The sequence below is a fragment of the Ursus maritimus genome, unplaced genomic scaffold (assembly GCF_017311325.1).
Source record: "Ursus maritimus isolate PB19 unplaced genomic scaffold, ASM1731132v1 scaffold_19, whole genome shotgun sequence".
Lineage (NCBI taxonomy): Eukaryota > Metazoa > Chordata > Mammalia > Carnivora > Ursidae > Ursus > Ursus maritimus.
This window is the reverse complement of record NW_024424341.1, coordinates 439853-465827: the sequence shown is the minus strand read 5'-3', so window position 1 is coordinate 465827 and position 25975 is coordinate 439853. Positions and strand designations below refer to the sequence as shown.

Genomic DNA, 25975 nt, shown 5'->3' with positions numbered 1-25975 from the left:
CCAGACATCTGAAGACAGGCAGAATTACTGTCCTCTGCGTGGAAAGGGTGACTCTCCAATCTGCCTTGAACTCAGGTGTTCTCGGGTGGGGAGGAAGGCACCAGGACATCTTGGGTCAGACACGTTCCTGATGATGTGTAGACTTGAGAAGCAGCCCCCAGAGGAGAGGTTGGTACAGTGCGTGGCCTCGAGGAAGGAGTGGGACACATCACTGTCCCACGTGAGTGACCACTGTGTGCCCCAGTTCACAACAACCTCACTTGCAAACCTCGAGTCTCATCTGTAGGATTAGGACTCTGATCGGGCAACGGGGTGAAGGCAATGAAAAGGTCAGTTTAAACTGAATTGACCCTAAGGTGAAAGCTGGCTGCTGGAGCTAGTGACAGTGGAACTTGCTAACCCAGCAATGACAGGAGAGTGCTGTAGGAAGTGATTCATATGTCTTCCCCACTAATTCTCTCCTGATCACCCTGTTACTGTCCCCTTCCTGTGCCGAGTCTCCGGAAGGACACCCAGGTAGAGAAATAGTTGTCAAGGAACTTCCTCATACTTAGGTGCTGATTTTGTTTTACTTCATTATTTTTATTTATTTATTATTCATATAGTTATTAGAGAGAGACAGAGCATGAGCTCAAGGGAAGGGGGTGCAGGGGGAGAGGGAGAAGCAGACTCCACACTGAGCAGGGAGCCTGACAACTCGGGGCTAGATCCCAGGACCCTGGGATCATGACCTGAGCCGAAGGCAGATGTGCAATTGACTGAGCCACCCAGGCGCCCCTGTTTATTATGATTATTTTTAAAGTAATCTCTATGCCCAACGTGGGGCTCAAACGCACGACGCCGAGAGTTGCACACTCCACCAACTGAGCCAGCCAGACGCCCTCCAACTTCAAGCTCTTTAGGAACAGGTCTTAACTCCTGGACACCTGTGGCCATTGGTCGGGTTCGATTTAGATGTTCCTTGTTTCAGGCTTTGTGGAGCGTCCCTTCTGGTCATCACTAGATTCTTGTGCTCACAGAGCTCCTGGGGAACTTGGCTCTTCCTCAGAGGGCTTCTGAGTTCCAAGGTTTTCAGGGGTGGAGGATGAGGGTTTGGCTCATCAGAAAATCTACAGGTTTTTGAAAAACAAATGCCAGTGAGGCTGATAGTGGCAGACGTTAAAATTTTTTTCTCCCCAAAAAGTAACATTTTGGTCCAGTAGTAGGTAGGAAGCTTAATGGAACAAAAGAGAAAATGTGGAAGCAGAGTCTGGTTTACCTGAGAATTCGTGGCGTTTCACGTAGTAGCAGAGGGGAGGATCGTGTATGAAGTGGTTTGAAATAGTTGCTGTTACTTGGAGAGAGACTATATTACATGTACCAAAATAAATTCTGGATGGATTAAGTCGTTAAATCTAAAAGCAAAACTATAGAAGAACTAGGAAAAAACACGGAGGGATATTTCATATCTCAAAATGGCAAAGGTCTTCGGCCATGAAAGCAGAGGTGATGATAAGGGTCTCCTATGAAGGGAGAGGTGGTGGGCGGCGTGCTTGCGGAGTGCTGATGGCGGCGGCCTGCCACGCGCATGGGTTCCACGCGCATGGGTTCCAGTTCCTCAGGCACGGGCGTGGTAGATGCCGGACTCCGTGCTTCGCCCATGTGCTCCTCGTCACAGCGCCGTCGCCAGTGTCGTGGCGCAAGGGACAACAGAGGCAGAAGCAAGCATTGAGTAGGGTTCTCCCGACTCCTTCACTCGCTCCCGGTAGCGCAGCACACGTCTAGAGTGTCTGCACCTCCTGTGCGTCCCGCGTGCGGTGGTTTTGTAGTCCGTAGTTTCAGATGGAGCTGTAGCTTGTGTTGAGAAAATGGGGTGAAGCTCCGGTCTGCTGCATTTTCGTTAGAGGTTAATGATTGCTTGACCGGAAGGTTTTTCTTTCTGTGACGATCTGTCGTGGATCTTCCCTGGCTCTGTGGCTGCACGGGTGATGGTCTGGCTCGCCGGGAAGCTTCCACAGGAGGCATACGGCAGGCGCAGCCCAGTGTCTCGTCCTCAGACCTGCTGACAGTACGAATGAAAGAGCCAATCCCGGAAGACTGTATACTACGTCGTTCCCATGTATGGCACATTCTCCAGAGACACCGTTACAGAGTGGCGAGCAGAGGAGTGTCCGCAGGGCCTTGGAGCCGGGCAGCCCCTGCGGGGAGGAAGTCATGTGTGTCTTCGCCGGTGGTAACGTGCACAAAACTAAGACACACTCAAGAGCACAGGTCAGCCGGGCAGTCTGAATAAGGCCAGCGGGCTGTGTCGCTGTCCAGCAGCTGGGCAGACAGGGGCTAGTTCTGTGTTACTACCTACGATTATGCAGGAGTCTATGGTATCACGTAATAGAAAGCATAGAGGGCAGTTGCTGGAATTTCCACTCTGGCGTTCGTGCCTCTTGTCCCTGAGAACTGAGGATACTCGGTGAGTGATCTCTGCTATTGCCGTCCCCATCTGGGGCAGGCCCAGCACCAAGTGACTGCTGGAAAGAACTGGACTGTCACGGCAATCCTCCGAAGCTTCTCACCACAGGCCCACGTTCAGGGTTACTGGGAACAAGTTCTTCCAGAAGGATCCCTAGACTGAAACCTGGGGCAGCTCTCCCTGTCCTCTCGCTGTCTCCCTGAAACTCAGCCGTGGGGGTCACTGGCCCATGTGCGGTGGCTGACACAGGGTGCCTGGCAGTGATGGACGCCACCTCCCACCAAAGAGGGATTTGGGCACCGGAGCTTTCGGGGGGTCTGTCCAGTGGGTGGACAGTCGGGTGGCCAGGAGGCAGCAGTGTTTCCTGGGCTTAGCCCTCGGCTCTCCACGAGCCTGTCGTTGGTATCAGGAGCCAGAGTAGATGCGCGAGCCATAGGGAGCCAAGTGCCCGAGTGTGGCCTTCAGCCTTCACAGATGCAGTTGGGTGCAGCCATGGCAAGGGGCAGCGGAGGAAGGGGGTCCTCGAGGGACAGAGTGATGAAAGGCCATTTTCCAGTTAGAACCTCAGGGTCAGATTTTGTTTCATGTCTCGGATCTCACACGTCTTACTTTCATGGACCCAGTCCTCTGTCTCACACCCACATCGCCCTGTCCTGCTCCCCTTTTGTCTTTCTCAGACTGGCCCTCATAATTTCATACCTGACCAACACTACAGATATGTGGGGGTTTCCTTTGTTTGTTTGTTTGTTTTTTAAGATTTTATTTATTTATGTGACAGAGAGACAGCCAGCGAGAGAGGGAACACAAGCAGGGAGAGTGGGAGAGGAAGAAGCAGGCTCCCAGAGGAGGAGCCCAATGTGGGGCTCAATCCCAGAACGCCGGGATCACGCCCTGAGCTGAAGGCAGACGCTTAACGACTGAGCCACCCAGGCGCCCCTCCTTTGTTTGTTTTTAAAAGGTTTTATTTTTAGTAACCGCTGCAAGCCTGAGATCAAGGGTTGCACGCTCTGCTGACTGGGCCTGCCAGGTGCCCCCAGAAACGTGTTTTACGTTGAGGTCCTTGGGCTGAGTTTCAGAAGTACAATTAGTGAGTTAAGGAAACACAGTGTTTTCTGTGGCTCTTGAGACACCCAGCTAAGTGGCTTTTAGGAGGGCTTCCTCATGTGTACCCCTGGACAGCGTGTGCTGGGCCGGCTCACTGCACCTCGTGGGCCTGGGTTAGCGCGAATGGACAGAGCGCGTGTTTGCACACCCTTGTCACTGGATGGGTCCTGTCTGGGGGCGGGTACGTGCTGTATCCATCTCCTTAGTGCCCAGGGAGGAGGACTCGATGACTCCGGCTCAGAAGCCAGAGTAGGAATTCTGTGGAGACGTGCAAACGATTTTCACCAGACCTGCGTGAACTGTCTGGAGCTTGAGAGCAGTGACCGCCCTGGGTTGGGGCCTCCCTGCTCCTGAGCCTGGAGAGCCCTCCAGTAATGGGGTCTGCGGCCTCCAGGTCTGGCCAGGCTCATCCTTCTCCCTAACACAGACCGATGGGGGCAGCTCCACACGTGTGACAGAATGCCTGGCTGGTTTTTACCTGAAAAGGGTTGGGTTTTCGTGAAGAAAGAGGAGGCGTTTACTGGAGCCTAAATCCAAGCTGTCTTCTTATTGTTTAGAAATTCTTACAAAAACGTACAAAGCTGTTACTTAAAACCAAGCCATATCTGGGGCACCCGGCTGACTCCGTCAGTGTAACGTGTGACTCTTGATCTCAGGGTTGTGGGTTTGAGCCCCACGTTGGGTATAGAGATGACTTAAAAAAAGAAATGGAATCTTTTTTAAAATAAATAAGTGAAACCAAGCCATATCTTTTAAACATTATAGGGCTGGTTTGCCTTCTGCAAACAGACGTGTGAGTTGTAGAGTTGCCGTAAGCCCTTCTCTGCCAGAGGCGTGACGTGTGGTGGGCAGAGCAGGCACGGCCTGGGCCGATTTGTAAGTCCTCCCAGTGGCTCGTGCAGCTCAGTCACCGGCCAGTCTCAGGGTCTCAGGTCGGTCGTACGGAGCTTGCCAAGTTGGATGACAACATGGTCAATTCTAACACAAGACTGGGAATTAAATAGACTGATTAAATAGAAAATTAAATGAGGGGCGCCTGGGTGGCACAGCGGTTAAGCGTCTGCCTTCGGCTCAGGGCGTGATCCCGGCGTTATGGGATCGAGCCCCACATCAGGCTCCTCTGCTATGAGCCTGCTTCTTCCTCTCCCACTCCCCCTGCTTGTGTTCCCTCTCTCGCTGGCTGTCTCTATCTCTGTCAAATAAATAAAATCTTAAAAAAAAAAAAAAGAAAGAAAAAAAAAATTAAATGAAATACCTGGTCTCTAAATCATTACCTACTCACCTGCGCACATGAGTTTGCTTTCCAAGACGAGTGGTACCTGTATTTCGTTGCCTGTTGTGACTCTGAGCTTTAAATACTGAATTTGCTATTACAGTCCGTTCTCGGATAACATCTGATATGTACTTTCATGTTTTCAGAATGATTGCTGACACAGCCTTCCCCGTAAGATTCGTTTTGCGTTTTTAAGCTGATTAAAAATGCCTTTCAGTTCCTCTGAACTGATGGCCAGAGAGGAGGGCAGTGTGTTCGTGGATGGTACGCCTGCAGACAGAGCAGAGGGAAGCGGGTGGACACTGAGGTCCAGCTGTGCTCTTGTCCCTGGAGAAATGACCACACAAGCAGGGCGGGCTGAGTCCCGTGTCTGTGTGGGCCCTCCCTCCTCTTCTCCCGAGTGGATGCTGTGTCTGTGCAGGCAGAGGTAAATGGTGGAAGGGTTGGTTGCTGAGATTGGTCAGGGCCATCTTGGGCAGCACTGGTGAAGGACGGTACATGACCTTCTCAAAGGGCATCGTTAATGACAGGTAGGTAAAGTCTGGATGGAGTGTCGGGAGGATGGGCCGTACTGTACAGGTGAGGGCCGCACCGTGGTCCAGGCCTTCTGGTGTGGAGATGGAGGTGCCAGAAGCTTCTAAGGACCGGGTTGGGTGGGCCAGCGAGGAGATACAGAGCAGCATGTCAGTGAGGTCCAGAGACTGCATCCCCAGCGGAGGAGGGGCTTATCTGACCAGCCGGTTTGGGAGGGAGACTGTGGCCTGGCCTTGGGGGGCTATAAGCAGGACTCTCCTGTCTGTTCCCTGGGCCTGAGGGCGGCGACTCCTGCTGTCCTCCCGGTTCTCCCGGTCCGCGTACTCTTCCCTCCCTCCTGGAACCTCCCTGTGGTGGCCGTGCTGGGAGCTGCTTCTCCCAGTTCCTCATGCTGTGTACCGTCTGGAGCCTCCCGCATCAGCCGCCACCTCCCGTGTCAGCCTCCCCAGGTGTCCATGTGCCCCAAGGTCAGGGGCTGAGTCTTGTGTCTTTGTCCCCCTCTAAGAACTGGTATCCTAATAATATGACTGTTTATCTGATGGTTTGGATAAGAGTTGGTCACTGGGAACGTTGTTGAATTAAGTGGTCCTCCCATATATGCAGGGTAGGTGGCTGTTGGGGAGGGGAGGGCAGATGGGGGTAAAAGGTGTTTTGTTGTTACTAATCACTTGCACGTGTGCCACACGCATCACGGGTGATGGTTTGAGGTCAGGGGTCGCTTGTGCCTCTGGCGGAGGGCTCACTGCCGAGCTACAGTACACGCTGGTCCCAGGAAGCTGCTCTTGTAACACTGGCTTTGTGGTCTGACGGGACCGCAGTGATGCAGTGTCGGTGGCCTTGAGTGGCGTGGGATTAGTGTCCCTCCCGTGTCTGACGCCCCCCGGTCGCCCTGCTTGCAGAGGAGAGGAGACGCAAGGAGAGAGAGGACCAGATGTACCGTGAGCGGCTGCGCACCTTGTTTGTCATCGCCGTGATCATGAGCCTGCTGAATGCACTCAGCACCAGCGGCGGCAACATCTCCTGGAGCGACTTCGTGCACGAGATGCTGGCCAAGGGCGAGGTGCAGCGCGTGCAGGTGGTGCCAGAGAGCGACGTGGTGGAGGTCTATCTGCACCCCGGAGCTGTGGTGTTCGGGCGGCCTGTGAGTCAGGGCGGAACCCCTTTCCCTCGGTCCCCCCGCCCTGAGCCGCAGGCGCATCCGGGAGGGGAGCGGGGGGCCTGCGGCTACGGCCCCGAGGTCCCGCCCCGTGGGTCTGGTCTCAGCGGCAGGTCAGCACCCAGGGCAGCTTTGGCAGCTGCTGGCGAGTTTAGGTGCGGGGACGGGGGGGTGGTGTGAAGGGGAATCGCTGGGAGCCCGGGACAGTAAACTACGCGCACTGGGAGGGTGGCTGAGAGCTGGGGTCGGGCAAGGGCCGGCCCGGGAGAGGAGGGAGGAAAGACCACGCAGGGCCTGCTCGCTTCCCCACCCCCGGGAGGGAGCCCAGCGCGCTCACCAGCGGAGGGGTCAGGAGGGTGGGATTTGGTCCCGGGGAGAGGGCTGGGCCCCAGAAGCTGACTGTTATTACCGTCCTGTGGAAGGAGTCACCGTCCTCCTCACCCTGTCACCACAGCACCGGCAGGCCCAGGAGAGGTAGCGACGTGAGAATATTTTCCAAAGCACTTTCCTGACCCTGTTCGCTGGTCATCTCTATATTGATGTTAGAGCTGTTTTATTAGTATTTTATTTTATTTTATTATTATTATTTTTTAAGAAGGCTCTACCAGCCTGGGGCCCAATGCAGGGCTTGAACTCATGACTCTGAGTTCAAGACCTGAGCTGAGATCAAGAATTGGACGCTTAACCCACCGAGCCACCCAGGTGCCCCTTATTAGTACTTTTAATCCAGGGACCCATCGAGGACCATGAATTGTATTTCGTTGTCGTGTTTCTTCAGTCTCCTTTCCATTTTTTTTTTTTTAAAGATTTTATTTATTTATTCGACAGAGATAGAGACAGCCAGCGAGAGAGGGAACACAAGCAGGGGGAGTGGGAGAGGAAGAAGCAGGCTCATAGCGGAGGATCCTGATGTGGGGCTCGATCCCACAACGCCGGGATCACGCCCTGAGCCGAAGTCAGACGCTTAACCGCTGTGCCACCCAGGCGCCCCCTCCTTTCCATTTTTTGTTGAAGGTTTGGGTGGTGGAGAAACTAGACCAGGGAAAATGCTGGGAGACAGGTGTCCCACATGGACTCACTCTGCTCTCGGGGAGCACTGGTGGACTCTGGGGCGTAGTCTGGGCCCTGCACGATAGCCCTACCTGGGTCCTGGATAGGGCTGAGTGCCAAGCACTGTGTTTACAGCTGGGTGTCAGTTTATAAGAGCTTGTAATTTAGTTGGGGGTGACAGGCTCCTCCTGGCCCGGTGTGACCTGGGCGACCCTGCAGAAGTGAGTGGATGGTTCAGGCCCAGGTGGTCCGAGATGTGGGACCTGAACTGGCTTCTGGAATCACATTTTGCTCTTGGCTTCTGGTAAAGAAAGAAGGGCATTGCCGCATGTTTCCATTCTATTCACCTGGCTGGGCAGGTGTTTGAGTGACAGGCGTGGATGAAGTCCAGATCAGACGTTTGGGGTCTGTTAGGTAATCCAGCAACTGAGGCCACTGGGCGTTCCAGCGCAGACGACGCTCAGTGTGTCGTGGCTGGTGGGTGCTCCCATCCGCATCTCCTGTCCGGCCCTGTGACCCCTGACATGCAGCCTGGCCAGCCCCTCATTCTGCATGGAATCTTCTGAGGCTCTCGTGTGGATTCCACAGTGCATTTGGAAGCTGTGCTTGGAACAGCTTCGTTCCAGAAAGCATTTGGACCAGGCCCTTAGCAGAATGCTGCAGGACGGGCATGAAGCTGTCCAGACCGGTGGAGATAGTCAGGATGGCCCCTTGGTGGGTGGCTCAGGTCAGCTTACAGAGAAGGGATTTGGGGGCCCAGTGTGGACTTGGCTTGCGGTGGAGTCTTCTCTGTACCCTGGAGGACACTCCCCCTGCTCACTCTCCCCGAGCGTCTTCTCGTCCTGGGAAAGGCCTACAGAGGAGAGAGATCCAGTTCGCCAAATTTCAGAGTCAGCCGGTGGTGAAGCACCAAACCTGTGTTTCTTGCCTTAGTGCGTGGCCTGCATCCCAGCCAAGACCTCGTGTCTATCGTGTGTCTCTGTGCTCTGCACGCACAGTTGAGGCTGGGTGGTGAGTTTAAAGCATAAAGCGCACTGTCCGTTTTCTTAAAATGTTCCTGTTAGTGAAAACAGAGCAAGCACACATACGGGAAGTGTTGTGGTTGTGACGTGGACGCAGTTTCTGAGTGGCAGCGAGAGCCCTGCGTCCGGGGCGTTGCGGTGCGTAGACGCTGTGTGTCGCGGCTGCCGCAGCCCGTCCGTCACCTGCGCTGCCTCTGCTCCCTGCCCCCAGCGGCTGGCCTTGATGTACCGGATGCAGGTGGCAAACATCGACAGGTTTGAGGAGAAGCTCCGAGCCGCTGAAGACGCCCTGGGGATTGAAGGCAAGGACAGGATCCCGGTTTCCTACAAGCGAACAGGATTCTTTGGAAAGTATGTTGGTCATTTTTTTGGCTCCTGAACTAAACCAGGCTTGGCTTTGTAATATGATAACAAACTACCAACATCTCACACTGGCCTTGCCTCCAGTAAAGCAGCCCCCGTGTGGGAGGTTAAGTATGTGTGCGAGCCGGTGACCACGCGTGGGGAGGGGCATCGTGGGCCTGCTGGGGTGTCTTTCTTTAGTTCTGGTGGAGCACATTGTGGGGCTGCCGTCTTGTACAAACGGGAAAACGGAACAGAAAGGGAGAAGCAGGGGCGTCTGGTAGAAATTCTTGCTTCTGTGGCAGATGAACTAGGGACCCTTTTGGGCCTGTGGGACCTGCGTCTCCTTACCGGGAGCACGTTAATGCGCATTGTCCTGGGGCGGCATAACGGCGTGCTGGGACTGCCGGGGGCTGCAGCTCGTGTGCAGAGAGGTTCACGTGGACACGTGCCCACACACTGAGAAGACGTGGGATGCCAGTGACTGGCAGCACTCCAGAGAAGTGGCGGTTCTCTCCTGAGGGCGCAGGCCTCCGAGGCTGGGGGGGCGTAGGGAATGGCGGGCGGTATTGCTGGCGCCCTAGGGTTTACTCTCTGCTGCTCTGCTTACTGTGCCTTCCAACCAAACTGGTGGCCTGCTTTTGAAAACAAAGTATATCACACGTGAAAATCTGTTCCTGTTGGGCATTATCGAGAGGCTGTAGATGACAGTTAGTGCGCGATGTCCGCATTCTGGCTTCACACCCTGGTAAGCTGCAGTATCTGCCGTTTACGTGCTCCCGGGGACGGCCTGGGGGAGGGTCACGAAAGAGGAGCACTGGACAAGGAAACCCACTTCCACAACATTCGCTCCGCACGCTGGTCTCAGAGTGGGGGGGGCCCGACGTGAGGCGTGTGTGCGTGCTGCCTGCCCGTAACCGCGTCTCTCTCCCGCTAGTGCCCTCTATGCCTTGGGGATGACCGCAGTGGGCCTGGCCATCCTGTGGTACGTGTTCCGTCTGGCTGGAATGACGGGAAGGGAAGGAGGACTCAGTGCTTTTGTAAGTGATGAAAATCCCCTCTCATCGAATCTGTGCTCTGGGGTTTGTCTGTGCTTGTGCTCGCGGAACACACTTTACGTAACTCACAGAGTGAGTGTCCCCTGAAGAGTCACCTGTCACGAAGGCCTGGCTGGAGCCGTGGCCGGGGGCTCCTCGTTCCCTCTGCGTGGCCCCTCTCTCGCTGACTCGTGGGACAGCTGAGCCAAGCAAGTGTGTTGGCCAGTTTGCTCTGCAGGCAGTAGCTGGGCCTGACTCTTTGGTCTCTCCTACCGGCTAAGACACTGAGACAGTTTTAAAGGTCGCCTTTGTGTTTTTATTTTACTTCTAATTTTTTTTAAGATTTTTTTTTTTTTAAGTCGTCTCTACACCCGATGGAAGGCTTGAACTCAGGACCCCAAGATCAAGCATCACATGCTCTACTGACTGAGCCAGCCAGGTGCCCCAGACCCTAACACACTTTACAGGCATTCTCCTGGGGCACCTGGCTGGCTCAGTCAGTAGAGCATGTGATGCTTGATCTCAGGGTCTTGAGTTCAGGTCCCAAGTTGGACATAAAGATGACTTCAAAAAAAAAAAGTTCTGTTGTGGTGGCCTTCGTTGTAGCACGAACTTTCCGTCCCAGGCAGGTTGCACATGGCCAGTTAGCCCCATCAGCAGAGGAGCTGGGGAGAGGCCCAAGGCCTGCTTGGAGCAGGTCTGCAGAGGGTACCTTCTGGTCACCTCCCTGGGAACCAAGACAGGCTTCCACTGACCCCAGGAGTGTGTTCCTCTCTGTAGCTAAAAACCCACGTCCTTTTAATGGGGTCTTGTTGTGGGTTGTGTTGTATTTTACTCAGCCAGTTTCACCAGTCTTGCATATTTGGGGTTGTTTATAAAAAAATTTTTTTTAAGATTTTATTTATTTATATTAACAGAGCAGGCACAAGCAGGGGGAGTGGCAGGCAGAGGGAGAGGGAGAAGCAGACTCCCCGCTGAGCAGGGAGCCCGACGTGGGGCTCGATCCCAGGACCCCGGGATCATGACCTGAGCTGAAGGGAGACGCTTCACATGAGCCTCCCCGGTGCCCCAGGGGCTGCGTATTTTCCTTGTTGTATTTAGATCGTGCTGTGATCATATGACGCACGCGTATCTTTGGAGTACCCGATTGTCCGTCTGCTGGGCCTCCAGTTTGCAGCCCTCACCGAGAGCTTTGTCTTGCCTGATGGCGCTCCAGAAATTTACCAGCTGACATTTCTACCAAACCTTCCTAGAGCCGAGTGTTACTACTTTTATAATCAGAGAGCTCCACAGTAGTGGGAAAAATCATATGCAAAATACAGCTTATGTGCAATAGATATTAAATTCCTTTGGGTGGGGGGTCGTTTGTGTTTTTTTTTTTTTAAATGTAAATTGCTAGATGCTAGATAAGTTTCTCTTAATGATGCACAATGAACATTTCCCCTTGATGCCTGGAAGGTGACTCTGAATCCCATCTGTCCGAAGAAGTAGAGAGGATGTGGGACATGAGAGCCGGCCGAGGGGAGGCGAGGCCCCAGGGACGCGGGGCTCCCTCGTACAGGCAGGCCCAGCCCAGAGGTGCTTATCTTCCCTGTTGTGCTCGGAGTCACAGCACCCTGCCCTTTGTTCTTTCTGCCCAGAATCAGCTTAAAATGGCTCGTTTCACGATTGTGGACGGGAAGATGGGGAAGGGAGTCAGCTTCAGAGATGTGGCAGGAATGCACGAAGCCAAACTGGAAGTCAAAGAGTTTGTGGACTATCTGAAGGTGGGTGTGCGTGCAAGCAGGAGGCAGACAGGAGTGCCCTCCTGGGCGAGACGCTGCCCCGGTCAGGCGGTGTGTGCTGTGCCTGCTGAGTCGGCCCTGCAGGCTGAGTGCACAGCCGGGAACCAGCAGGAGGGCACCGAGCCCGTTGCTGGCTGTGCCCTGGGCTGTCTGGGATGCCTGGTCACTGCCTGAGCTCCTTGCTTTTCCCAGAACCACCTGCACCATAACTGATTCATGCCGGTACACGAGCTGATCTCTGTGTGAGCCCTGTTTTGGAATTCTCTCTCAAACACCTGTGACTAGTGTGGCATGATCTGCTTTTCCAGAGCCCAGAGCGCTTCCTTCAGCTTGGCGCCAAAGTCCCAAAAGGCGCGCTGTTGCTCGGGCCCCCCGGCTGTGGGAAGACACTTCTGGCCAAGGCGGTGGCGACAGAGGCCCAGGTGCCCTTCTTGGCGATGGCTGGCCCAGAGTTCGTGGAGGTCATTGGAGGTCCGTATTCCCGGGGGGCTGTGGACAAGTTTGCCTGACCATCTGTGCGGGATGGCTCTGCCATCACACACCCTTCCTCAGGCGGCGAAGGGATGGGGACATGGAGGCACAGGGAAGGACATGGGAAACCTGTGTTACTGGACACGTTTATGGAGGGAACCGGGTAGTGATGTTCTTTGAAGCTACTTCCGTGTGCGGCCTGGGGAGTCCAGGAGGGTGAGTGTCCACCGGGGTGACTCCGTGAGACCTCGACATCCTCAGTGGGCAGCTCTGGTCCCGGCACAAGAGTTGGGCTCATCTCCCATCCCCTGTCCAACTCCTGGTCCTCTGTGTCACCTCAGGCCTTGGCGCTGCCCGCGTACGGAGCCTGTTCAAGGAAGCCCGGGCCCGGGCTCCCTGCATCGTCTACATCGACGAGATCGACGCCGTGGGCAAGAAGCGCTCCACCACCATGTCTGGTTTCTCCAACACGGAGGAAGAGCAGACGCTCAACCAGCTTTTGGTGGAAATGGACGGTGGGTGCCCCATACCCCCCGCCTGCTCTGGGGCAGGGACAGGTTTCTTCTTGAGATCCACATTATAGATGGACCACGTGGCTGATGTGTATTGTTCCGGAACCGTGCCCTGATGCTCACTGGCATTTCATTTTCCTGCAGTGACCGGTCTGTCTCTCCACCATCGCACCTGCCCCAGGTGTGAGTGTGCCTAGCGCTGTCCGGCAGGCGATAAGGAGACAAGGCCAGTGTCAGAGGTATTCGTCAGGTTTTAATTGTAAAGAGGGTAATAGTAGAAAAGACAGGGAAAAAACCTGGGAGCACAAAGGGCAGGGCAGGTCATGACACTGTTCACAGTCTTGGATAAACCCAGGGGATTGCGCGGTCTCTGCTGCCCAGCGTGGTAAAGGTGACACGGGGCGCCCGGCTGCCTCAGTCGGTGGAGCATGTGACTCTTGATCTCAGAGTTGTGAGTGACATGGAATGGTTTCTTTCTTTCTTTCAAGATTTTATTTATCTTAGAGAGAGAGCATGAGTGTGGAGGGGGAGCAGAGTGAGAGAATCTCCAACAGACTCCAAGCTGAGCGCGGAGCCCGACGTGGGGCTTGATCTCAGGACTCTGACATCACGACCTGAGCTGAAACCAAGACTCGGACGCTTAACTGACTGAGCCACCCAGGCGCCCCTATACATTTTTTAAATATTTTACCTTTAAGTAATGTCTACACCCAACATGGGGCTTGAACTCACAACCCTGAGATCAAGAGTCACACACTTCACTGACTGAGCCGGCCGGGTGCCCCTGTTTAATTTTACTGTGGTAAAATACACATAACATTTACCATTTTGACCATTCGTAAGTGTCCACTTCAGTGATACTAAGTATGTTCTCATAATGCAGCCACCACCACTGTCCGTCTCTAGAACCTTCTCTTCCCATGAAACCCTAACTCCCCAGCTCCTGGCAGCCGCAGCCCTGCTGTCTGTCTCCACGGGTCTGAGTCTTCTGGGGCCCTCGTGTGGGACAGAGGGTCTGTGACTCAGCAGCATAACGTCCTGCATGCGGTGCACGTGTCAGGACTTCCTTTCTAAGGCTGAGTAACACTCCGCTGTGTGGACATTCCCCTGCCGACGGACGCCTCTGGCTCTTGGAATAAGGCGGCTGTGACTGTGGGCCCACGGATGTGCCCGCCGGCCCCAGGGTGTCAGGACGCCGGCTCTGTTTTCAGTATCGCAGAGGAGGGGACACTTTGCTCGGAGAGAACCATGTTTGTGTACGTTAGTGCTCTTTCTTGAAGTGCTCCTGCCGTGTGGGGCGGCGCGTCTGCCCAGTGTGTGGACGTGGAGCTGGACTGTGTGTGACTCAGGACAAACTCTATTTGGACGTCTCATTTGGAAATAATCTCAGATGTAGGAAAGCACTGCGGTACCAGAGCAAACGTCTCCCAGGCCTCCCCCGAGGCCGGGACGTGGGCGGCGTCCTGTCACGACACACGGCGTGGGCGCACCTCATCCCTGGTGCTGGGCTTTGCATGGCGTGGCTGCAGGCGGCAGGGCGAGGCCTTTCTTCAGACGCTGACGTGCAGGTCAGACGCACGGGTGCACTTTGCAAGCTCTGCAAGCTCAGCAGATCTAAAACCCAAGTGTCTAACCAGTCTGCACAACAGGCTACGTGGTTATGTTGTAAGGGGAACACTGTGGATCCGGAGCTGCCCTGCAGACCCCTGACGCCTGACACCACTTGCTCAGGGACTGTTTCCAGGGAGGGAAGCTTCCGCAGACTCCACGTCCTTGGACACGTGGTAGAGTGAGGCCCTGGTTCTGAACGCAGCTGTCGAGACACCGTCACAGAGGGGCCTCCAGGAGCACCTTCCAGGCCAGATTGCGGGGAGCCCCCAACCCCACACGCCACTTCTGGGGGCAGTTACCCTCTGGAGTCTCTGACGTGTAAGAAACCCCACTCACTGCTTCTTGTTTGAACGGCTTTACACGATCCCTTCATGGGGTGCCACGTGTACTCAGTGTGGCTCCGGTGACGGTCTTAGAGTCCTGCCGAGATCTCTAAGAGGCCCTCGGGTTCTGGGCACGAGGTCTCACGGCTGAGCCTGTGGGTGCCCGAGCCTGAGGTCCGTCCGTCCTGAGACCCAGGACTGTGTGTTCAATGAGTCTCCACTGTCAAAAGTACCAGATTTTAACGATGGCGTCTGGTTGTTTCTTTGAAAGAACGGCTAGCCTCTGTGCTACTGAGTGGACAGGGGAGAGCCGACTATCTGAAGCCATCAGATGACTCAGGTTCATGTCTGTGCCTCGGCTTCTGGACTGGAAGGAGCCATGGGGTTCACGCTGGGCCCCGTTCCTCCAAGCTCTGGGTTTTTTGACATCATTGGTGTGCGACCTCACCTGCACCCCTGTGGCCTTCTGTGTGCGAGCGCATTCCAGGTGATGTGAAGTCACTCGAGGGGGTCCCACACGACCCCCACTCTGGACACGCATGTACTGGTTGTTTGCACTTGAAGATGGAGCCCGCCAGGAAGCACTGACTAAATGGCATCTTCCTCTGAGGCAGACCTCTCTGTGCTGCCATGAATAGGGGTGCTTCCGCCCCAGAACCCCGGACTGAAGGCCCTTGTTGGGCTGGGCCAGCAGTGAACAGGTCCCTTTGTGTGCAGACACAGCCGGGTGCTCTCAGCCCTTCGGATGCGTCTGAGGAGTCTCTGTTAGTCCCTGGAGAAGGGCAGTGCTGGTTCATTGACGTGCGGAGCACGGAGCAGACGCTGTGCCAGTCGTGGGAAAAGCTCACCAGGAAGAGAAACCCCCACTCACGGGTCAGGACAGGGCTTCACCATGGGACGGCCAGGCCACATGGACGGGCACGTGTGCAGGGCGCTGGGGTCCTGCCAGGCCACTTACCTGTTAACAGTCACCTTTCTACATCTTTAGCAGCAGAAAGAGGGCTCTGCACCGAGCGCCCCTTGCGACGGATGCCTTCCCCAAGCCTCTGTGTTAGCAAGAGCATATGGGGTCAGGAGCTCCGGCCTCACACGGAGTCACTAGAAAGCCCTAGATCCCATCCACGTGGCCTTCTCCATTTTAATCTGTGGTCTGTCTTTAGTTACTTCTGTAAGGACGTGAGGGTTTGGTCGTGGCTCCTTTCTGTGCCTGTGGATGTCCAGGGCTCCCACTCCATTTGTTGAAAAGGCTGTTGCTTCCTGCACTGAATGGCTTTTGTGCCTCTGCCAGCACTTGGCTGGGCATGTCTGACAGTCTCTGGGCCTCCCGGTCTGCTGCGCTGGCCGACAAGTCTGCCCCTCTGCCACAGCACGGCCCTCCTCGCGTGGCCCAGTCTGGAGGAAGGCAGGCTGGCTCCTTGCACTTTGCTCCCTGAAGGGAAGCTGTTGCAGCGGGTGTGCTTTGCTTGCTCCATGATTTTTATTTTTTTTATTATTATTTTTTAATATATTTTTTATTATATTATGTTAGTCACCATACAGTACATCCCTGGTTTCTGATGTAAAGTTCGATGATCCATGATTTTTAGAACAAGCTTGTCCACATCTCCCAAAAGATCTTGCTGAGGTTGTGATAGGAACACACACGTCACAGGAGAGCTAGGAGGAGGCATGGCGGCAGCACCAGAAGCTGGTGGGGGCATGGGGAGGTCGGACCCAGGTCCCCACGTGAACCTCTATGACCCTGATTTGAACAAAGCACCCAGGAAACAGGAGCGGACACAGTGCCGGTGGGAGCGTGCGGTGGAGCAGCCTCTCAGGGAGACACACACCTCCCATCTGACCGGCCACTAGCGCTCCTGCGTGCTCACCCTAGAGAAGCGTCTAGATGTCCACGTACTTGTGGGAGCTGAAGACTGGAAACAACCCACATGTCCACCGACGCGTGCAGCTTGTCGATTCGGCGTCCTTGTCGTGGTTCCTGTGAAGCGAGGGAAAGAGACGGACCTCTCACCCAGAGCTGTCTGCACGGGTCTCGGGATCACGGCTCCAAGGTTTACGGTGCTGTTTACACGGGACGTCAGAGACGGAGAGCGGACCGCTGTTCTCCCGCTGTCCAGTGTTCGTGACTCAGCATCCCGCGTTCACAGCCTTGGCCTGTGGAAGGAGGACATGTCGGAGTCTGGGCAGGGAGTCCCAGCAGGTCCCGCAACCAGGGCTCTGGCTCCCCTCCTTGTCCGAGCAGCGAAGCCCTCCCTCCAGTCAGCCTCCCGTTTTTGCGTCAGAGTGACGTTTCCTCCAAGCGCTGGCGCAGCACAGGGTCGGAAGGTTGCATCTGCTGCGTGGTGCTTGCCCTTGCGCCGGGTTATTTCAGAAGTCAGGGTCATCTGCTCTACTCTCAGCTCGACACACGTGGGACTGGATCTCTCCTGGTGTCCTGGCTTACCGCATTCCAGCAAGAATGCACGCGCACAGGGCTGGGCTGTGGTTTGGTGTCCTGGCAGCTGCGTCTCAGTGACTCGGGTGTCAGGTCCTCGGGGAGGTGGGTGCCCCCCACCCCTGGCCCGTGCGCTCAGCCAGGACCCTCACTGTCGTTGTGGGGTCCTGGGGTGGAGTTAATGACAGTCTGCTGGGAGGTGACAGTGCCTCACACACTCCGAGGGCCTCGTTCTGTAACACTTCTAAGTTTCACTTAACACTTCACAGGTAGTTTTAAATTGCACTTGTCAATGTCAACTTATTAGGGATTTTTTTATTAGCAAAAGATAGATCATGGCATTTTTCTTTGTTTAATTAAGTGGGCTCCACACCCAGTGTGGGGCTTTGAACTCAAGACCCTGAGATCAAGGGTCGCACGGTCCATTGGCCGCGCCAGCCCGGTGCCCCTAAAATCTTTATTTTTCTGACTTTGTATTCTGGAACTTGTCACACATACATAAGCACAGAGAGAGATGTGCAGTAAACCTCCACGTCACAGGCCAGCCCCATTCCATCCACGCCTCCTGCTCCGATCCTCTTCCCCGGTGGGTGATTTTAAAGCCAGTCCAAAGTTACGAATCTTACACGTTCTCAGTCTTACGCTCTGGACGTGCTTGTCTAGATTCAGAAGCACCACGATCTCACTGTAATGCGTACACTGAAGATGTACGTAAGACCCTCTGATGTCCAGTCAGGCCCAGCTCACCCAGTTGCTTCTTGGATACATTTCTGCAGCTGTTGCTTTACTCAGATGGGGGTCCAGGCTAGGTTCTCCCAAAGATCTTGGCCACCAGTGGTACTTTCTGCACTTGCTTTTAAATTCCTGTGAGAAACCTGGAGCCCCCGAACCCAGGCCACAGACCAGTGTTCAGAAACATCTGCTTCGGCCCATGGCTTTGCACCGAAGGAACGTGGACACAGGGCCCCCCACTCCCCAGGTCTGCTGGGCAGTTGCCAAGGAGAAACGCGACCCCCCAGGATGCCGTCTGGATGGCAGTGAAGCCCCCGCCAAGAACCATCTGTGGTTCTGCCCCTGGGCTGGCAGCCTGGGGAAGACAGGCGAATTCTTGCTCTTGCAGGGAGCTTGATCCTGGGTCAGTCCACGTGGCCTCATTCAGAGCGACGTGTGTCTTCCTGTCTCACGGACCCCAGTGGGAAATCAGTCCCACCTGTGTCCTGAAAGGGGCGCTCTGCCCAAACGGCTGTCTTTCCCTCTAGGAATGGGCACCACCGACCATGTCATTGTCCTGGCATCTACCAATCGAGCTGACATTTTGGACAATGCTCTGCTGAGGCCCGGCCGACTGGATCGACACGTCTTCATCGACCTTCCCACACTGCAGGTCAGTGCGGCCGGGGGCTGGCCCTTGTCTGTCCGGACTATCTTTGGTTTACTGCTCGGCCTATGGTTTTGCAGCTTGTTTTGTCCACCGACATTTTCTCTTTATTCCGAAGCGCTGGGGCTGAGTTTTGTAGCAGAATGTTTGGAGAGCCTCAGAATTCTCGTCTTGACCCCCTCGAGTCTGTAGGTCTCTGAGCCCCACCCGCCTCCTTGGTGCCCCAAGGCAGCAGGAACCAGCAAGCGGTGATGAGGACCCCCACGCAGGTGGGGAAGGGGTTCGGAGCATGAGCGTGACAGTTCGTGTTCCCGTGCCCCAGCCAGCGGCCCTCCTTGGTCCGACACTCAGACCATTACTGCTGTCTCAGAAGCAGAGCGGTCCCCTCTGACGCTCACTGGGGAGCAGCCTTCCATTGTCCTGACTCGGGGTCTGGGAAATTCAGATGTGTATGAACCAAACGTCCCACCAGATAACCCGTGCATGTGACGCGTGAAGTCACTTCCTTCTTCGACCTTCCTTTTTGAAATGCTGCTTGAGGTCTAACGGTCTCACATTCGTAGGTCAGGAGTAGCAACACAGAAAGGGATCTAACAGCCAGTGCTCCTGTGCGTGGGGCAGGGGTGAGCCCACACTTGGGTCCTTTCTCTCCAGGAAAGGCGGGAGATCTTCGAGCAGCACCTCAAGAGCCTGAAGCTGACCCAGGCCAGCAGCTTTTACTCACAGCGTCTGGCAGAGCTCACGCCGGGGTTCAGCGGTATGGAAGCTGGTTCCCGCTAGTCCTGAGGGTGCAGGGCACTCCCCGGGGCCCTATACCCCCTGCTCTGGGCCCCACAGTCAGCACAGCCTGTGCCGGAGTGAGGTTGTGCACAGACAGGCGGTAGAAGAAAAAAGAGCTGCACAGCACTTTGCTTTTCCTGTGCGAGCAGTGCCGGACCCACCAGGGGTCTGCTGCAGCACATGGGGCGCACTGTGCACGGGCCCCCACGGGCACTCCGGGCACTTCTGCCTGCGGGACTCTGCACACTGGCCCTTCAGTGCCTGTCCACGCTCTCCCTGCCAGGGAATGCCATCCGAGGCCTCGTGGCTGCCCGAGTGTGGCACGGCCCTCCTCCCGGTCTGTTCTCACTGAGCAGAGACAGATCACAAGCCCAGATGTTTTCTGTACGGCTCTCATTTTAAAGGGTAATATAAACAAAATCCCTTTATCATAATTTCTTCCCTTTGGCTTTTTCTGATGCCCTAAACTAGAATTTTGTGGGTCCTGGAGTGGGAATTCCTAGGGAGAATGCGACATGCTCAGGACCGATGGGACTCGAGCAGGACAGAGCTCGGAGGTGGCAGAAAGGTGGGACGGCACGAGGCAGATGTGCTCCGGGTCCGTTAGCGGTGTGAGTGGCTTCAGCATAGGGCAGAAGCGCCGCCTGCCTGCTCTCAGCCTCCTGCCCACGCTCCCCTCCCCTGCCCTTCTCTCTCACCCCTACTGTGCGGACAGGTGCTGACATCGCCAACATCTGTAACGAGGCCGCGCTGCACGCCGCACGGGAAGGGCACACGTCCGTCCACACATTTAACTTCGAGTACGCTGTGGAACGGGTCATTGCCGGTACGAGGGGCGTGTTCTCAGCAGGGCTGGATCCCCAAAACCGCCCAGATGGAAGGGGGGGTGGAGGGAGCCGGGTCAGGCTGACGCGTGACGGAAGTGACCAGCGAAGAATTACTGGACAAAAGAATAGGGAAAGTATTTCTGTTTTTATAATTCGGTTGTTCCATTGTGACTGACTTCTCCTTATTTAAAATACCAGGAATGTGCTGAAGAGCAGACACACTCTTCAAGCAGAAACACGAGGGTCTTGCACACCCAAGTGTGAGTGGTGCTTGGCCCCTCAGCCGGCGACTGTGCCTCGGAGCAGAGCACACGGGGCACCATCCATGTTGTGGGGCCAAGGCCGCCACTGCCTGGGGACACAGGGTCTCCGGAGAGCTATGCCCTGCCGCCTGCCCTGTCTCTGCTCAGGGTAGCAACAGGAGGGGTCTTGGCAGCAGGGTGGGGAGGGGGCCTTCTGGCAGAGCTTAATGGTCACTACTCAAAGTGGGGTCCCTGGGTTTCTGTCAGGAGAGTGGGACTGAAACTGAGAGTCTCCAGAAGTTTCCACGACCCCACGTGTCTTGTCCTTGAGTAGGGTTCAGTCCAAGACACTGGAAGTTTTTTAAAGAGGGACACTGTTCTTCCCACAGAAGAGTGAGAAGCACCGGCCTTGCATGTGGGTGGGGAGCGCTCAGTCCCTGCCGTCCCTGCGAGGGGCTCATGCCCGTCACTCTCCGGCTGAGCTGAGGTCGGGTACGGAGGCCCCCAGGTGTCCAGGCTGCAGCTTCAGAATCTGTGTGGACAGAAAGAACTGAAAAGAGACTGTTTCTTACTGCAAACTTGGCTTCATATAAGCCACTTAGTTTTACATGAAAATTGATAAACACCCTAATAGTGTCAAAGCGAGAAAGACAGAAGGACTGACCGCGCTGATGTGGCCTGCTGGAGCTAGAGCGTGTGGGTTCAGGTCAAGCCCACCCTGCGGGGCTGTGGCCTCCATCCAGATGCTTACAGACCCTGCAGTAAATGGGGGTGGGTGACCCCCATAGCACACAGCCAGACCCAGAGCTGATGCAGGCTGTATAAAACAGGAATGTGGGGAGGTGTGCAGAACCCGGGGTGCTAAGTGAAGCCTCCCTAGTAGCACAGACAAGGTAGATGGACTTCAGAGTCCCGGGGTGGGAAGCGGTCAGCTAGCAAGGGGCTGCAGCTTCCAGCAAGTCTGGGGGAAGAGCCGCTGCAAAGCCTGGACCTCGGTGGGGACCCCATCTAATCACAGCAGCCCTGTGCCCCGTGGGCTTCTGACGGCATTAGTCAAGCCTGCAGGAGCTGGTCTGCTCCCCCCAGCATTCACAGAAGTAGAAACAAACAGGCCCTCCAGCATCGCTCCCCCCTCATGAGGGACAGTTCTGGGTGCTGGCTTGGGGTGGAGGTCCAGGAGGTGAACGTCAGGGACCACACTGTTTTCATGGCACGGGGTGGAGCTCTGTGAGGCCAAGGGGAGTGCCTGGCACGCTTACCCAGGATCACCCATGTGCCCAAACTAACTCAGATCCTTGCGCATCCTTTCAGGGACTGCCAAAAAGAGCAAGATCCTGTCAAAGGAGGAACAGAAGGTGGTGGCGTTTCATGAGTCTGGCCATGCCCTGGTCGGCTGGCTGCTGGAGCATACCGAGGCTGTCATGAAGGTAGGGTGTCCGCATCGGGAGGGCGGCCCTTGGACAGAGCTGACTTTGGAGGCACTGCGTGTTTTTGCTTGAAGAAAGTGCAGTGTGAGCTGGGCGTAGGCACAGGGCAGGAGGTGACGGTGCGGGATCCCTCATCCCCAGAAGTAAAGGGCAGGAGATCCTAAGTGGGCTCTGGTTTGGGGCGTGACCATCACGGTCACATGATGACCCGGGGTCTCCCTCTGCCGTCTGCACAGTTACTCTTGGAATTAAGAATTGCCATGTTTACTAAAAGTGTTGACGTAGTGACTCCTAACCTTAAAAATAGGTGAGTTTGGTTCACATTAAAAAAATACCACTCTTGTAGGCATTTGGGAACTTCGTGAAAATTTATTTGTATCCGCTGCTTATGTGAAAAACAGCTGCCCCACAGTGTGGGTGCAGATTTAACATGTGGCGTCCAACGTACGGTCGGAGAGCCGTGCAGGTGCTCTGGTCCCGTGGTGCCGGGCGGAGCCGCAGCACCAACAGGGGGACGTGTGGCAGTCGTGTCAGTGTGTACTGTCCTTAACTTTCCAGAAGGGTTCGCTGCAGCCATGGAGACACGTATCAGGCCAGCTCCTCTTGCACACTCAGCAGCGGGCGGGGAGTCTAGCGTCTGGTGACAGACGGGGGGATGCCGCCATCACTGAGGTGATGTGGGTCAGGCTGAGGGTGAGGAAGGCAGGGTTCAAGGTAAACACTTTCATGCAGTATCTCAAAAACTAAAGTAAAAATTAATGCAGAAAAATCCTGAGTGAAGTGAGTACCATAATTTAAAATTTCCTGTTCTCAGAATTTTCACTTCACGTCATGTCTAAAAGATACGTGTGTCCTAATAAGAAACCCCGCTCCTGAGGCGTCTCAGCCAGGGCAAGGTGGTGACGTTCCAGCTACTGACCCGGTCATTCTTTACAGCCGCTTACGCTGTGATTCACTTCAGCGCTGGGTTTAAGTTTCCTCTTCAGATTCTCCAGACACCGGGAGCTGGTCATCCTCCTGTCCGGGGCCCCACTGGTTCCTCGTGCGGCAGCCCCTGCTCTGCCAGGGCGTCCCCTGCCACGTCCGCGTGCGCACCTGGTGCCGGGCTGCTGGGGACGCAGAGCTACAAGGACGGTCTCCGTCGTCCTTGGTGTCCCCAGGCCGGCGTCTCCAAGGGTTTGTGTGGTACCGTGCGCCCACAGCGGCCCCGTCGGCGTGTGTAGGGAAGACACAGCCCAAGCGGGTGTGAGCCATTCTCCTGCAACAACAGGTTCTCCTTTGCTATAAAAATGGGGCCAGTACAGATTTGCTTTAACTGCTTTGAAACCCTCCAATTAAAGGTCTGTCGTACCTTTCCCCACCTTCATTTTTGAAGTCTGAATCCTGCCCGCTCACTCGGGCCGCGTGACGTTCTGCAGGTCTCCATTGCGCCACGGACCAACGCAGCGCTGGGCTTTGCACAGATGCTTCCGAGAGACCAGCACCTCTTCACCAAGGAGCAGCTGTTTGAGCGCATGTGCATGGCCTTGGGCGGCCGCGTGTCAGAGACCATTTCCTTCAACAAAGTCACTTCTGGTGAGAAGCCGGCCCACGCGGTTCTGGACCCTCAAAGTGCTGTCACACCCACTGTGTCTCCCGCGTGGGAGTGGGGGGGAGGGTGTCTGAGGGAGGAATTTGAACCACGGGACAGTTTCCGTCAGTGGGATGTCCAGACAGGAAGTCGACATGTTCCTCACTCGTCCCCGGTGACACTGGGTTCACTGTTCACAGCTGGGCCTGTGCAGAGCTGGACGTGTGCATCCCAGGTAGTTAGAGTTCTAAGACTCTTAAGGAGGCGTGACAGGATACACTTGTCTCCTGGGCCCTCTGCCTGTGCCCTGACGTGGCACAGCCAGGAAAGAAACCTCTTGGTTGACCCCACACTCCAGGGGCTCAGGACGACCTGAGGAAGGTCACGCGCATCGCCTACTCCATGGTGAAGCAGTTCGGGATGGCACCGAGCGTCGGGCCCGTCTCCTTCCCCGAGGCGCAGGAGGGCCTCACCGGCGTTGGACGGCGCCCCTTCAGCCAGGGCCTGCAGCAGATGATGGACCATGTGAGTTTGCACAGCATGCTCGCCATTGGCCTCGCCCCATGGGGGCGATGGGCTCAGGAGGCAGGTCTCTCTTGGGTGCTGGCGCCGTGCCCTCTGCCACACCGAGCTGAGTGTGCCGTCGTGCGGTCCACATTGAAGGCGTTCCAAGTCGGATGTGCTGTAGCTCTCACTCACCGAGCGTCTGTTCTTGGGTGAGGACTTGCGTGGCTTCTGGTGAAACTGTCCGCGATGTGAGACCAGGAAGGAGATGGAACAGACGCGCCGATGATACCACCGGTGCCCCATAGCCGCCACACCTGCAGGACACGCTGCGTGCTTGGCCTGGTGCTCGTGCCACGTGGCAGCGGGCCTGGAGGAGAGCGCTGGGGGGCAGGCATCTTGTGTGGTGGCACTCCCCGGGATGGGGTAGGGCAGCCGAGCTCTCCTGGCCACGGTGAGAGAAAAGCTGCGTTCCTGTGCCTGCGGCTCCCTCGTGAGCTCTGGCGCCAGGGTCAGGCTACACAGGACACAGTGTGGTCGGCCTCCCTGCGAGTCACACAGCTGTTGTCTTTGATTGGCAGGAAGCGAAGCTGCTGGTGGCCCAGGCCTACAGGCACACGGAGAAGGTGCTGCTGGAAAACCTGGACAAGCTGCAGGCGGTAAGGTTCTGGATGCCCAGCCTGTCCCCACACGCTCCTGCGGGAGTCCTCCCAGCACACACAGCCGCAGAGAACGTATCCACTGCACACTCCAACCAGCTCAGCTGCAGTCTCCCACTTCTTATACCTCCTCCTTCGCTACTTACTGTGAACACGTCAAGCCAGTCCCTTGAAGCAGGCAGAAGAACGTCGAGTTTCAGGGGTTAGCACCGTGTGGTTGGCCTCGCTTAGTCTTTCCTAGATCTTTAGTTTTTCTTGGAAAAAAATTATATATATATATTTTTTTTTTTTTCCTTATTTCTTTTCTTACTAATTTATTATCTCTATGTCAGACACGGGGCACGAACTCTCAACCCCGACACCAAGAGTTGCACGCTCAGGGGCACCTGGGTGGCTTTCTCGGTTAAGTATCTGACTCTTGATTTCGGCTCAGGTCATGATCTCACGCGTGTCGTGCCTTCAGAGGGTTGCTCACAGACCAGCAGCAGCTGCCTCCCCGGGGGTGGGGGTGGGGGTGGGGGTGGGGTGAGCAGTGCAGGGGGGGGACTGAGCCAGAGTCTGCTGTTCACAAGGTCCCAGTGCCACACGTGTGCAGGACTCAGGCTTCCTGTGCAGGGCCCGGATGTCCTGCTTCTGCCCCGTTGGTGGGTGACAGGGCTGAGCAGTGGACCAGCCCTGCGGAGGGAGCGGCCATGCCTGTCAGAGGTGCCTGGACCGGTGTCCTGGTGGCCGTGCCTGAGCCTTCAGCCACAGGCTGCTGGTTGTGGGGTGCACACACAACTCATTGAGCGTGTTCTCCACGACCCCTTCCCACACCAGCACCCTCTCCCCACGTGCAGACACACACACACCTTGTTTGGTAAAGGAAACTGAAGTTGCTCCAGAAAACAGATTTGGAAGGGAAGCAGAAAAATTAATGAGGCCGGCAGCTGGGAGACCATCTCCAGGGTTGAGACAGGGAGGGATTCTTCGCTTGAGCTGCCTGCTTAAGACGCTGCTTCCCTGGGAAAGTGGCCTGCCCGGGGCGTCCTGCTCACAGACACCCCCTCCCTCCTGGAAGCTCTGCTCTCAAAAGGCCCTTCTGTGTCCTTGTCTGGGGCTCACACACTGCCCTGCTTGTTCCCTTAGCTGGCGAATGCCCTGTTGGAGAAGGAAGTGATCAACTACGAGGATATTGAGGCCCTCATCGGTCCACCACCCCACGGGCCTAAGAAGATGATTGCGCCTCAGAGGTGGAGCGAGGCCGAGAGGGAGAAGCAAGACGCGGGGGAGGAGGAGGCACCTCAGCAGCCCCCGCTTCGAGGGGAGGAGCCGTCTTGGCCCAAATAGTTGGGCTCCTTGACTGTGCCTGTGGGGACGTGGCATTCCTGCCAGACCCAGACCCACTGAGACTCAGACGTCCTACCAGCCCTCACTGGTCTCTGAAAAGGCTTCTGACATCTATTTATTGACTTTCCTCCTTGTGAGTAGTAAATGTCTCTGCAGACGA

The 25975-nt window shown here is 55.8% G+C and overlaps 1 protein-coding gene across 1 annotated transcript in view; it reads left to right on the top strand.

Annotated features, from left to right (window-relative positions):
- SPG7 (SPG7 matrix AAA peptidase subunit, paraplegin) overlaps positions 1–25975 on the top strand; it is a 29948-nt gene extending 3973 nt beyond the window's left edge. The window contains exons 5-18 of the mRNA XM_040633076.1: positions 6257–6498; positions 8797–8936; positions 9865–9967; positions 11605–11730; positions 12057–12219; positions 12561–12734; positions 18359–18483; positions 19132–19234; positions 19973–20083; positions 21638–21753; positions 23172–23328; positions 23682–23848; positions 24409–24486; positions 25615–25975. Of these exons, the coding sequence (XP_040489010.1) occupies positions 6257–6498; positions 8797–8936; positions 9865–9967; positions 11605–11730; positions 12057–12219; positions 12561–12734; positions 18359–18483; positions 19132–19234; positions 19973–20083; positions 21638–21753; positions 23172–23328; positions 23682–23848; positions 24409–24486; positions 25615–25815 (2006 nt within the window). The 3' untranslated portion in view covers positions 25816–25975. The remainder of the gene's footprint in view (positions 1–6256; positions 6499–8796; positions 8937–9864; positions 9968–11604; positions 11731–12056; positions 12220–12560; positions 12735–18358; positions 18484–19131; positions 19235–19972; positions 20084–21637; positions 21754–23171; positions 23329–23681; positions 23849–24408; positions 24487–25614) is intronic.